The sequence below is a fragment of the Cherax quadricarinatus genome, chromosome 81, assembly GCF_038502225.1.
Source record: "Cherax quadricarinatus isolate ZL_2023a chromosome 81, ASM3850222v1, whole genome shotgun sequence".
Taxonomy (NCBI): Eukaryota; Metazoa; Arthropoda; class Malacostraca; order Decapoda; family Parastacidae; genus Cherax; species Cherax quadricarinatus.
Window position 1 is genome coordinate 10,798,582 of NC_091372.1, and position 15,060 is coordinate 10,813,641.

Sequence of the window (15,060 nt, forward strand, 5' to 3'; positions counted from 1 at the left end):
GCGGTCCCATCCAAACATACAATCGGAACATTTCATATTATCACAGCGTTTTTAGTGATTGCACCTGCAAAATAAGTCACCATGGGCCCCAAGAAAGCTTCTAGTGCCAACCCTACAGCAAAAAGGGTGAGAATTACTATGGATATGAAGAAAGAGATCATTGCTAAGTATGAAAGTGGAGTGTGTGTCTCCGAGCTGGCCAGGTTGTACACAAAACCCCAATCAACCATCGCTACTATTGTGGCCAAGAAAACGGCAATCAAGGAAGCTGTTCTTGCCAAAGGTGCAACTATGTTTTCGAAACTGAGATCGCAAGTGATAGAAGATGTTGATAAACGGTTATTGGTGTGGATAAACGAAAAACAGATAACAGGAGATAGCATCTCTCAAGCGATCATATGTGAAAAGGCTAGGAAGTTGCATGAGGATTTAATTAGAAAAATGCTTGCAACTAGTGGTAATGCGAGTGAATTTAAGGCCAGCAAAGGTTGGTTTGAGAGATTTAAGAATCGTAGTGGCATACATAGTGTGATAAGACATGGTGAGGCTGCCAGTTTGGACCAAAAAGCAGCTGAAAAATATGTGCAGGAATTCAAGGAGTACATAGACAGTGAAGAATTGAAACCTGAACAAGTGTTCAATTGTGACACTGACAATGTTGTGAAACACTTTAGGAATGTCATAAAGGAACGGGAGGTACAGGCCTCTATGGACAGATATGTTGTGCAACAGAGGTCCAGTGACTCTCAAGCTGGTCCTAGTGGCATTAAAAGAAGAAGGGAAGTAACCCCGGAAAAGGACTTGACACCTCAAGTCCTAATGGAAGGGGATTCCCCTTCTAAACACTAACACCATCCACAGTCTCCCCTCCTCCCATCCCATCAATCATCACCAGATCTTCAATAAAGGTAAGTGTCATGTAATTGTACATGTCTTCTTCAGTTTGTGTGTATTAAAATTAATATTTCATGTGGTAAAATTTTTTTTTTCAATACTTTTGGGTGTCTTGCACGGATTAATTTGATTTCCATTATTTCTTATGGGGAAAACTAACTCGACTAACGATAATTTCGATTAACGATGAGCTCTCAGGAACGGATTAATATCGTTGGTCGAGGGTCCACTGTACTTTTTTAAGTGTATTTTTGGGGGTATGAAACAGACTAATCTAATTTATATTATTCCTTATAGGAACAAATTCGTTCGGTAACGGCACTCAAACAGCCTTCTGGAATGAATTATGGCCGAACTCGGGGTATTACTGTACCATCAAAATGTAATGATATTTGCAGATGCTGAATTTGAGAACAAGAGCAAGGGAAGATAGGGAGGTGAGAGAAGGACCTCTAGAAACACAATTCCCAGGAATTTGGGGGGTTGACTGCATTTTTTTTTTTTTTTGTAAACATCTGATGTCAGCATAATTACCCAATCAACAGACAATTCCTCACACAGTTGTGTACACACATTACAATTACCTGGTCAACAGACAGAATTCCTTAGACAGTAGTGTAGACATATTACAATACTTACCTGGTCAATAGGCAGGATTCCCGAGACAATCATCTCCTGCTTGGTGGCAACAAATGCTGGGAACACAAGTCCAGGACAATCACACAATATGATGTCATCACTTAAATACAGCGTCTGCAAACAAAGATGCGTATTACAGTTCATTACAGCACTGGGTATATCATTAATTTGAAATACTAGTAAACCTTTGATATAATGAACGTTAATATAATGGACCTCGATATAATGGGCCTCAGTATAATGGTCTTAATATACTGGACCTCGACATAATGGACCTCAATGTAATGGCCAAAATCAGCTAGGTAAGTGTACTTTTAACTCATTTATTTTCCATATTTACTGGAGTATATCTGTAGTGTGTACATTACTATAGAAGATGTACTGTAGGTACAGTACTATACAAGATATACAATAGGGTACCTTAGTGTTTTTCTGCAATTTTTTAACATTATTCTAATTTATCAAACACATGGACAGTTCCCATTACTCTTTTATAGTGACGATTTACTGCAAAAAGTAAACAATATGAATTACATTTGCAGGTGCCTTCCGTGAAAAAAAAAAAAAGGAATCACTCGACTACTACTCAAACATATATTTTCTTAAGACAAATGAACATTCTAAATAGAAGATATATTTCAGTTGCTAGTAATCTGAGAGCGGTATTACATGCCTCGCTTCCCTGTACATTTGTACATTAATACTTTTTTTCTTTTAACCCTTAAACGGTCCAAATAGATCGACGTTCATATCCGTAGTGCTCCAAAAGTAGGTCTATGTTTTTTTACATATTTTCAAATATAAAAAAAAATGTAGATAAAAGTTTTTTTACACATTTTCAAATGTAAAAAAAACAAAAGATGACGTACATTTTTACATACTTTCAAATGTTGAAAAAACGTATATATACGTTTGGACCGTTTAAGGGTTAACACACCGGCTGTCTCCCACAAAAGTAGGGTTACCCAAAAAAGAAAAAAAAAAAAAAAATTCCCTTTTTACATTTAGTAATTTATACAGAAGAGGTTACCAGCCCCTTGCTCCAGACAACATTAATACTTGTACCTTAAAACTTTCAAGAGACCTAACAGACCCAGCAGCTGTGGCTCAACACTCAAGAAGCCTAATGCCCTCAAAAGGCCCAGGAGCTGAAACTCAACCCAGTCAAACACTGAAAATATTTACCGAGTAACACACTCAGAGAATCAATTACTGTATTAGTATATTCATTATAAAGGGCTAAAACCGTAGGGGGGATCATACAGAGCCACGGAAATAGGAGGCAATCAGGTTTGATCCAAGGAAGGAAAGATTGTTCCAATTTCTAGAATTAAAAGCACCTTGCCTACATCAACGAACCTTCATTGAGGTCAAAAAATCAAGAACGACAACCATACTGCTATGTGTTTATACTATGTGTGGTCAGCAGTAACAGCCTGGTTGATCAGGCCATGATCCACTGTGAGGCCTGGTTATGGACTGGGATGCAGGGGCAATGACCCCCAAAACCCCTTCTAGGTATACTCCAAGTATATCTATATGCACTCCCTTACATATACCTGTATGTACTCGCCTATATGTGGTTGCAGGGGTCAAGTCCTCACTCTATATCTCAACTTGCTGCTTTCCAGATACACACGTGAGTGCATGTATGTACATATGTACAGTGGACCCCCGGTTAACGATATTTTTTCATTCCAGAAGTATGTTCAGGTGCCAGTACTGACGGAATTTGTTCCCATAAGGAATATTGTGAAGTAGATTAGTCCATTTCAGACCCCCAAACATACACGTACAAACGCACTTACATAAATACACTTACATAATTGGTCGCATTGGGAGGTGATCGTTAAGCGGGGGTCCACTGTACTGGGTTGAACTAAACTAAATCCATCAAACTTCAACACACCATAAAAAAGTAGGTTTTCATTATTTTTAACACATACCTGAAAGTGTTTCGTCTTGCCTGGAGTTGCTGATACAGAGACCTTCTTTTCTTGCATGAGACAATTGATAGTCGAACTCTTGCCAACATTGGGATACCCCACAAGACCAATGGTAACTGATTTTTCCAATATTCGCTTTTTTGTATGAATTGTGTGAAAGACTTCTATCAAATCACTTCTACTTAACAAGCAGCTTGAGGTGACAAAGGTGGAAGAGGCCAACTGTGAGTGAGGGCGAGTAGTTTCCTCCGGCAGTGATGTACAATCTTCGTCTCCTCCATTTCCGCTTAATTCCTCTTGTAATTTGGTTGATAAGTTTTCAAGGTCTTGGCGACACTCTTCAACATTAACATTATGATATTCACTGTCATTGTTATCAGAACCCTGCACTTCTTCCTTCCTCACCTCACTTTCATCTTCATGTTCCTCCTGCTCACTTTCACCCAGCTCTTGTCCATTCAGTGCAGAGAAAAAAACTGCTTTAATGTCATTTTCTCTGAAGTACTGTGCCCATGCTTCTCGCTGCGCCTCAGTAAGAAAGTCGGATTTGTTGACAAGGAGAAGATTTTCCTTGTTTGGGCTGATCTCTCTGACGTAAGCTTCTAAATCCTCACAGCGGAAAAGCAGAGGATTACGAGCATCTAAAATCTGAACCACAACATCACTGAAAAAGAGAAAGTATGTTACTACACAGGTGATTCTTGACTTACGATGGTTCGACCTGCGATATTTCGACTTTATGATGGCGCAAAAGCAATTATACTTTGGAGATGAAATCCAAGGTAATTACCAGGCATGAAGGGGGCAAATCCACAACTTTTTCTTTTACACGCTGGCCGTCTCCCACCGAGGCAGGGCGACCCAAAAACAGAAACACTTTTGCCATCATTCACACTATCACTGTCTTGCCAGAGATGCACAGATATAACAGTTTAGATGTCACTCTAAATAGCAAATAACTTTTATTCATTTATTTAATTTTCAACACTGGTACAGTATTTAGTTACAGTAATTATTTATTTGCTTATTCAGTGACAATAGTTCTTTATTGACTTATTTATTTATCATATATTCCTATTCAACTTACAATATTTTCAATTTACAATGGGCTCGTCGGGACATAACCCCAATGTCAGTCAAGAGCACTTGTATTGTTAAGTATTAAAAATAAGTTTTTGTTTGGGGTTGATCATAACCAGTGACTGTCGCGGCCGTATATATACGTCTTACGAGGTACAGTGTTTGACGTATATATACTCATAAATTCTAGCGGCTTCAAATCAAGCAGGAGAAAGCTGGTAGGCCCACATGTGAGAGAATGGGTCTGTGTGGTAAGTGTGCACCATATAAAAAAAATCCTGGAGCACGCAGTGCATAATGAGAAAAAAAAAACTGACCGTTTTTTTTAATTAAAATGCCGACTTTGTGGTCTATTTTCGTATAGTATTTATTGTTGTATTCTCGTTTTCTTGGTCTCATTTGATAGAATGGAAAACATATTATAGAAATAGAGGTGATTTTGATTGATTTTACTATAAAAAGAACCTAGAAATGGAGCTCAAAGTTGGGGAAATGTTTGATTTTTGCCAATGTTCAAAAGTAAACAAATGATGCCATTGTCCAATAAATGTCCAACTAGCCATTCTAATATGCAGTCATGAATGGGTTGATGTTATTTATACAATTATTACAGTATTGCAGTAGTCTGCATAATAGTAAGTCTTCTATTTTTTGTTTGAATAAAAATTCAAAATAGAAAGCAAGAGTAATATTAGAGGGGCCTGGAGACATGACTGATGAGCAAAGAAAATGTTATTTTAGAGCCAGGAATGTCTGCATTGTTCATTCTGGACCTTATTTTGAAATTGTCATATTTTTTAGTTTTCGTGAAATTGGCCAAATTGCAAATTTCTGACCACATTATTAGGTAGTTGAAATCGGTAAATGGGCAGTTTCTTGTACTCAATCGATAGAAAAAATAGAGTTCTAAAGATATAGTTATGAGTTTGGGCGACTGGAATAATGGAATTAGCTGAAAATAGGGCTCAAAGTGGGCGAAATCGCCGATTTGTAAACAGCGCTCAGGTCGCTAACTTCGCGAGAGCATAATTCCGTCAGTTTTCCATCAAATTTCGTTTTTTTTGTGTCATTACAATCGGGAAAAGATTCTCTATCATTTCATAAGAAAAAATAATTTTTTTTTTTTTTTAAATTTTGCGACACCAGGAGACACCTCAGGATTGGGGGTTGCGACAGTCAAAGGGTTAATGTATAAATGTGACCTTTCCAGTGGTTTATTAAAACACCAATAGAAATTAGTGTTTTATACAGTTGCTTTACAAACCTTCTTTCTACAAAAAAATGGTTTTACAAACCTTCCTTCTATAAAAGAACTGCTTTACAAACTTTTTTTTTTTTAAATGCTTTACAAACCTTCTTTCTATTACTCTCCACAACTGTCTCCAAAATTCTAAATTTTTTTCAAAAGGCGTCAGAGTTATGCCATCAACCTCCTGGAGTTTGGACAAATTTCTACGCCAAGACAGAAAACTGCTGCGTTCTGCCTCGGCCAACTGCTCCGGTGTGGTGGTAACGTCCCAGGGCGGCCTAGTAATGAGAGAGTTATACAAAATAACATGCCTCTACTTTACTAGATAGCAAATTACATGTATTGAATTAGGGTGGTGCCCCTTCTAACCAGTTTTGTAAATGTATACAGTACCAATTCTAACCTCACAATCATGTGCCCTGACAAGCCTAATCATATTAGATTTTTTCTAGAAGCATATATGCATATTCTAGCAAAAACTGAGGTTTGTCAGAAAAAGTCCACAACATTTACTGCTCATTTCTAAAGCCCAAAATGCAGTAATCCACTAAACGACAGGAGAGTTGAGGATCCAGACAGTTTTTCATTACCTCTGTCTACCCTATAAATTATATATGACATAAGCACAAATCCCCCAGGATTAAAAAAAAATAGAAAACACGTCCTGGGCCTTATTCATGAATCTCTCGATTTATAAAGAAGTGCAAAGTAAGACAAGCATGAGCACTCAGTAACTTCTCAAGAAAAAGCTTGAATCTGGGTAAAATCCTACAGGCCTTAAAAAGTACAGACATAGCTTCTCTGCAAATAGGAGGCAGAACTCCAGCAAAAAAAAAAAATACAGAACAGTAGGCCTAACATGGATTTAATGCATGAAAATCGTGCTTGTTAAAACTACATACTACTGTATATCTTTATTATAATTCACAAAGAGTTCGTAAGAAAACCAAAATCCAGATGTGGCCTACACACTTTATGACTCACGAAATCGTAATAACATTTGCCATGGGTTCAATCCCCACCAGTTCCATGGTCTATTCACACAGACTGTTAAAGAATATGATAAATGCAACCATGGAATCTGGAAATAAAGAAATAAAGTATGGTGCACTGCAGAGGAAAAATATCTGTATTAGTAAACACCTGCGAGGAATCCTAAGGAGTTCCCTGTTGGCGTCCTGTGCTGCTAGGATCTTCTTAGTCTCTTCATTGGTCAACAGTCCTGCTACTGCAGTAGGACATACAAAATTCACATTCAGTTTTTCAGCCTGAAATATAATACAGTATTTTTTTTGGGTGAATTGTGAGAATTGTATATTGCATATTTTTTATACACTACCTTTGATATACCTTTGACGAGTTCTAAGAGTCTTTTTACTCTCAGAGCCTGGCCGTGAACCAGGCTGCTCTGGTGCTAGCCTGGTCAACCAGGCTGTTGCTGCTGGGGACCCACTACCCCACATATCCATCATAGCCTCATCCAGTTCCCTCTTGATTACTTCTACGATATCTTCTGGCAAGATGTTGAACAGTCTGGGGCCACAGACATTGATACAGTGTTCATTTATTGTGCCCAATGCACCCCTTTTCACCGAGTTTATATTCCTATTCAGCATTTCCTTCTAATAAATATTATTTAACTTTTAAAGTTATGATTTAGAATTAAAAATATGATGCAGAATCTATGGTAAACTTTATATATATGCAGTAAACATCATGAAATTACCACAGGAGAAACTGTAACAATTAAATATAGTACCAAACAGGTAAAATTTTGTGAAACTGGACACTAAACCTTTTTTTTCTGGCAAATCTCATATTTTTTGGAACATGTACGTACAGTGGAACCTCAAAAATCGAACTGCTCCCAACTCAACCAATTATGAAAGTGTATTTTTGTAAGTGCTTTTATAAGTGTATTTTTGAGGGTCTGAAATGGACTAATCTAATTTACATTATTCCTGATGGGAATAAAGTCATTCGGTAACGACACTTGAACAGCCTTCTGGACTGAAGAAAGTTCTATATTTGAGGTTCCACTGTATTTCTAATAGAGTACAGTACATTTAGTATGTGTACTGATAAACTGATAATCAGTATTTCATTTCTTTGGAAGGAAACAAACATTTTCATATTTTCTTTTAGAGATTTGCATTACCTTTGTCCCAAGTGCCATTTTTAGGTATGCTTGGTATACAGTAGGACCCCCATATCCGTGGAGGATATGTTCCAAGACCTACCGTGGATACCCAAAACTGCAGATAGTGGCAAACCCTGTATTTAAGTAATTTTATGTTTACATACATACCTGTGATAAAGTTTAAATGATAAATTAAGTACGATAAGTTGAGAATTAGCACTTTTTCACTGATGGGAAGCACTTCACAACGTCTCTTAAACTTTGAAGAACTGTCACCATCACTACTTATGCACAGTGGTGTCATTATTAAGTCAAATTAAGGGTTATTTTTGGACAAGGGTAAACCGCGGATAACTGAAACCACAGAAACCAAACCTGTGGATACAGCGGTCCTACTGTATATATAATGTAGCATTTGTCTTATCTGAAATACAATAATGTCAAGTATATGGATGATATACAGAAAATGTTGAGTAGCACAAAAAAATCTGAAATATGCTCATCAAATTAGTGTAGTTAGTAACAAGGTACATTATCTCTAATACAGCAGAGTTGAAGAGATACCAAAAATCTTTTTTTTAACCCTTTGAGGGTTTTCGTCGTACTAGTACGTCTTACCCGTAGGGGTTTTTGACGTACTAGTACTCATAAATTCTAGCGACCTCAAATCTAGTGGGAGAAAGCTGGTAGGCCTTCATATGAAAGAATGGGTCTATGTGGTCAGTGTGCACAGTCTAAAAAAAATCCTGCAGCACACGGTGCATAATGAGAAAAAAAAAACTTTTTCCATTTTTTTTTAATAAATCAGCGACTTTGCAGTGTATTTTCGTATAGTATTTATCGTTGTATTCTAGTTTTCTTGGTCTCATTTTATAGAATGGAAGACATATTACTGAAATTGAGATGATTTTGACTGGTTTTACAATGAAAGGTGCCTTGAAATTGAGCTCAAAGTAGCAGAAATGTTCGATTTTTACCAAACTTCAAAAGTAAACAAATCGTGCCAAGCGTGCAATACACGTCAACTGGTGAGTCTAATATTCTTTCACAAGTGCACCAATAATATTTATACCATTTTTTACACTAATGCAGTAGTCTGCATAACAGTAAATCTTATATTTTTTGTGAGAATAAAAATTCAAAGTGGAAAGCAAAAGAATATAAGAGGGGCCTTGAGACGTGACTAATGACTAGAGGAAATGTCATTTTAGTGCCAGGAATGTCTTTCTTGTTTATTCTGGACCCTATTCCGAAATTGGTATCTTTTGAAATTTGTGTGAAATTGGCAAAATTGCTAAATTCTGACCACTGTACTGGATAGTTGAATTTATAAATGGGTGGTTTCTTGCACCCATTCGATAGAAAAAATGGAGTTCTAGCGAAATATTCATGTTTTTTGTCGACTAGTACAGTGAAATTGGCCGAAAATGGGGCTCAAAGTGGGCAAAATCGCCGATCCGTAAACATCGCCGAGACCGCTAACTTTGCGAGAGCATAATTCCGTAAGTTTTCTATCAAATTTCAAACTTTTGGTGTCGTTATGATCGGGAAAAGATTCTCTATCTTTTCATAAGAGAAAATAATTTTTTTTTTTTTTTAAATTTGGCCGACCCTGAGAACGAGTTTCGGAGAGGGCCTGTCGACCCTCAAAGGGTTAACAGAGTAATAAATCTGTGGAATGAATTACAAGAGGAAGTATTAAGAGCTTCAGTCACTAAAAACTGATTTTTTTTTTTCAACAAACTGGCCGTCTCCCACTGAGATAAGGTGACCCAAAAAAGAATAAACACTTTCACCATTATTCACTCCATCACTGTCTTGCCAGAGGGGCACCAATACTACAGCTCAGAGCTGCAAATATCCTCACCCCTCCTTCAGAGTACAGGCACTGTGCTTCCCACCTCCAGGACTCAAGTCTGGCTAACCAGTTTCCCTGAATCCCTTCATAAATGTTACCTTGTTCACACTCACAAAAAAACAATATAAGAACAAATTACTTAAGACAAGACACTGCAAACACATCTCTGCTCTGGTAAATATAAACAGATAATTACTCTACTATTAACATCCAAATTTTAAATGTAAATGAGTTTTAAAAACAGATCTATAAAGTGACCCAGGAGCTTTAGGACTCTCCTCCCATGGGTTCGAATCCCACCGGTTCTACGATTTAGATACACAGCCTCTCCTCACTTAGCGACATACTCGTTTAACGATGCCTCCAACTTACAACAGGCTCTCTGACCAATATTTATACCTAAATAATTTTATTAACCCTTTGAGGGTTTTCGTCGTACTAGTACGTCTTACGCGTAGGGGTTTTTGACGTACTAGTACGCATAAATTCTAGCGGCCTCAAATCTCGCGCGAAAAGGCTGGTAGGCCTAGGTGTGAGAGAATGGGTCTGCGTGGTCAGTGTGCACGGTAGAAAAAAAATCTGGGACCCAGTGGTGCATTGTGGGAATGCCCTCTTAGTAAACAATGTCCACCATGCCTCGCGGTAAGAAGCTCCTCACTCCTCGGCGAATTGGGACACTTTTGTTCCCCAGTGACAGTTCTAATAGTGATGGAAGTGCCAGTGAAGATGAGTTTCGTGGTTTTAGTGAGGTTTTGACCGAAACTAATGACCATAATATCGGTAATAGTGAAGAAAACCCAGACGACCCTCAGCCTTCCACCTCTGGTGCTGGGCCCTCGTGTTCACGTTCAGTTGTTCCAGAACCCAAGAGGAAACTTCTATTTTCCCAAATCCCAGACTCAGATGAGAGCATGGGTGATGATAGTGATAGTGAATATGAACTACAAGCTCTTCAAACTAGTTCCAGTAGTGATAGTGAAGTGCAATATTCCCCAGTGAAGCGTCAGTATATACGACGATATATGCGCTCTGGAAGTGTGGCATATGTTATACCAAGGGGAAGGAGTGTATCTCGGAGTACATCCCGTGGCTGTACAACAGGAACAGACAGTGAAAATGACGAAGATACTGTTGCAATTGGGATGGAAAATGTGCGTGGTGGTAGTGGTGCCGGCGGTGAGGCACCAGCAGTGGGCCATGCTGCCACCCACGCTGCCAGCCACGCCGCTGCCTCAGCTGATCTAGAACAAAGGCTACCATCCCCCACTCCCCCACCACACCAGCCTCCACAACCACAACCTCCACAACCACAACCTCCACAACCACAACCGCCTGTCATTGTCCAGTACCCACCAGCAGACCGCACCTGGGATTGGCAGGAAGCTGTCAATTTTGTTCCAAATCCCCACCAGTTTGATGGCAGCCAAAGTGGAATACGGCCATCTTGTGCACTTGGGAACAATGCCACTGAACTGGAATGTTTCGAGTTATTCTTTGACGAACCACTGATGAAAAGTATTGTCATGGAAAGCAACACATACTACGAGTACACCATGGCAAACACAATACTTTCACCAAAATCACGTCTACACCAATGGAAGGAGGCAACTGTGGCTGAGATGTATCTTTTCTTTGCCACAATAATGCTTATGCCACATGTGTATAAGCACAAAGTGAAATCATACTGGTCAACAGACCCCCTGATTGCAACACCAGGTTTCAGTGATATAATGCCAGTGAATCGATTTGTGCTAATGTTATGTATGCTTCACTTCTCAGATAAAACCAGGCCTGACAGAACTGACAGGTTATATAAGATTAGGAATGTGTTTGTGTATCTGAAACAGAAATTCAGTACTCATTTTTATCCCTTCAGGAAGCTTGTAATTGACGAGTCTTTGATTCTGTTCAAAGGAAGACTCTCTTTCAAGCAGTACATACCAAGCAAGAGGAAACGCTTTGGTATAAAGTTGTTTGTGCTTTGTGATTGTTACAGTGGTCTGGTATTGGATATTATTGTGTACACTGGAAGTTATACATTGCAAAATACCGGGAAGTTATTGGGCATCTCAGGTGATGTGGTTCGAACAATGATAGAACCATACCTTGGTAAGGGGCATATATTATATACAGATAACTGGTACACAAGCCCCTCACTCAGTGATTTTTTGCGAGTGAACATGACAGATGTGTGTGGCACAGTGCGTGCAAATCGAAAACATATGCCCAGGTTTGATGCTGGCACTCGCAGAGGTGAGGTGCAGGCGTTTGCTGCCAATGACATCATGGCATTTCGGTGGCATGACAAACGAGATGTCACACTGTTGTCATCAATTCACCCTAATGAAATGGCAGACAGTGGCAGGCAGCATAGAGAGAGAAATGAACCCATTCTAAAACCTGCAGCTGTGATTGATTACACCTTCAACATGCGTTCAGTGGACAAATGTGACATGCAGATTGGGTTTGCTGATTGTGTTCGCAAGAGTTATAAGTGGTACATCAAACTGTTTTTCCATCTTCTGGACATTTCCATGCTCAATGCTTATAATATGTATAAGATGAGCACCAGAAACAAACCACAGTACGGCGAATTCTGTTTGTCTGTCATCAGACAAATAGTATTCAAGTACCAAGGAAATGCACCTGCAATTGACCGCCCACCAAATTATCAACAACTACCTGCTCGTCTGAAGCATGGTGATCACTTCCTGGTAAAACTGCCTGCTACTGCTTTGAAGAAAAAGGCTCAGAAGAGGTGTTACGTCTGTTCACATACAAAAAAACGCCCACGACAACGCAGAGACACTCGTTTTATGTGTGAGGAGTGCAAAACTCCACTGTGCATGACACCATGTTTCAAAGAGTTCCACAGGCTGCAGAACTTCTAGAAACATGTCCTGTGACTGTATATGTGTATATAAAATATAGAAAAATAGTAATAAACAACATTTCATATTGTTTGTTTGTGTAAATATTTTCTGTAAACAAAATAATGACAACAGTGTTTACGCCCTTATTGTGTAGTATTGAAAAATAAATAACTTACAAAATACTGATCATGTTGGCCTCAGAGGCCATAAAAGTTACTCAGAAAAAGAAAAATTGAAAAAAAATTGAAAATAGTACATAAAAAAGTAAATAGAAAAATACCGGGTGACGGCAGTCGGCGATGTTACCATATGTTGTTCAATTTTGGCAAATTTCACACCTCCATATCTCGGTAAGTATTGACGTTAAATTTTTTTTGTTTAGCCTATAATGTTTAGAAAAAAATACTCTATTTTTTCATAAGAAAAAATATTTTTTTTTTTTTTTTGAAATTTGGCCGACCCTGAGAACGAGTTTCGGAGAGGGCCTGTCGACCCTCAAAAGGTTAAAGCTGATTTCCTCTATTCTGCTTATTTCAATATACAGTAAACTACTGTATAAACATTTAAAAATATACCAGAAATGTTATAAATGGTGCAAAGGTGACATTAAAAGAATATCAAAGATGGTTGACACAAACCAATTACCATTACAGTAGTACTCACTTAACGACGAATTCGTTTAACAACGTGATTTTAGGAACGGAATCCATCGTTAAGTGAGGAGAGGTTGTATAGAGTATTACTATAGTCATTTATACTGGTACAACAATACGACTGGCGTATAATGGCAGCTTCCACGGGTTTTTACCACAAATTCCGTCCCCGCCAGTTCGGCCGTTGCCAGGAAGTCTTCCACGTGAGTTTGTTCCGTAATGGACTGGAAGTTGATGCGATTCCAGTTCTGACCATCTTCAAGTTCTGAAGTATGTAACTGAAAACAAATAAAATATGTGAATATACAAATATAACTTTAGAGTTATATTAACAGTATTATATATCATTTTAATATTAAAAAATCGGCATATGTTGCTATGTATGATAATTTACGTGAATGTATTTATATGTACCTGTAACCATTATTATAATCGATTATTATTATTATTATTATAATCAAAAAGAAGCGCTAAACCACAACGGTTATACAGGTACCTGTAACCTAACTGGACTTATTTACGAGTGATTATTTCCTCTGAGGACCTTACCATGGAGCTTCCTGACCTGTGTTTCTTCCCAAATCTGTCCTTAATTATGCTCCTGCCGAGGCTGGAGGACGGGTTGCCTTTTTTACCCATGGTAGATGGTGATTTAGATGTTAAATGAGCAGCCACGCACTCCTCTAGGTCAGGAAAACTGTTATTGTTGTTACTGTTTGTGTTGGTGATGAAGGGTTGAGTCTCCCTGAGGAGCCGTGTAAACCCGATACCCGAAATTCCGGTATCGTTAAGGATCCCTGGACCCATTACGTACCTCTGTAATCTGTAAATACCTTTGTAACTTGTCATGATTGTGACCAGACTTACCTGGAGTTCATTACCTTTGTAAATTGTGAGTTCATTACCTTTGTAAATTGTGAGTTCATTACCTTTGTAAATTGTGAGTTCATTACCTTTGTAAATTGTGAGTTCATTACCTCTGTAACTTGCTCAGCTATCAAAACTTTGGAGTCCAGTCCCTGGACCAATTATGTACCTCTGTAATCTTTTGACTACCGCCCACAGGATGGGTATGGGGTGCATAATAAACATATTAAACTAAAAACTAAACTGTGGTAGTACTACTGGCACCTTTGTACCTTCTTCATCTATCAAAACTTTGGGGCCCAGTCCCTGGACCCATTATGTACCTCTGTAAGCTTTTGAGTACCTTCAACAGGATGGGTACGGGGTGCTTAATAAACATATTAAACTAACTAACTACTGGTCCATATAAGTTTATTCAGTTATACACAAATTCAGATGGGTCTATGAAGGATGAGGTGAATAATAGATTTGATGAGGGGAAAAGGGTGAGTGGTGCACTTAGGAGTCTGTGGAGACAAAGAACTTTGTCCTTGGAGGCAAAGAGGGGAATGTATGGGAGAGTTATACCAACACTCTTGTATGGGTGTGAAGCATGGGTGATGAATGTTGCAGCGAGGAGAAGGCTGGAGGCAGTGGAGATGTCATGTCTGAGGGCAATGTGTGGTGTGAATATAATGCAGAGAATTCGTAGTTTGGAAGTTAGGAGGAGGTGCGGGATTACCAAAACTGTTGTCCAGAGGGCTGAGGAAGGGTTGTTGAGGTGGTTCGGACATGTAGAGAGAATGGAGCAAAACAGAGTGACTTCAAGAGTGTATCAGTCTGTAGTGGAAGGAAGGCGGGGTAGGGGTCGGCCTAGGAAAG

General features: G+C 38.7%; 1 protein-coding gene across 1 annotated transcript in view; it reads right to left on the bottom strand.

The window, feature by feature from the left end:
- Ns3 (nucleostemin 3) overlaps positions 1-14,051 on the bottom strand; it is a 35,999-nt gene extending 21,948 nt beyond the window's left edge. Inside the window, exons 1-6 of the mRNA XM_070102391.1 lie at positions 13,882-14,051; positions 13,488-13,610; positions 6,952-7,076; positions 5,913-6,086; positions 3,480-4,143; positions 1,534-1,647 (exon numbers count right to left, since the gene is read on the bottom strand). Coding sequence (XP_069958492.1) covers positions 1,534-1,647; positions 3,480-4,143; positions 5,913-6,086; positions 6,952-7,076; positions 13,488-13,610; positions 13,882-13,971 — 1,290 coding nt within the window. The 5' untranslated portion in view covers positions 13,972-14,051. The remainder of the gene's footprint in view (positions 1-1,533; positions 1,648-3,479; positions 4,144-5,912; positions 6,087-6,951; positions 7,077-13,487; positions 13,611-13,881) is intronic.
- Between the last annotated feature and the right edge of the window lie 1,009 nt (positions 14,052-15,060).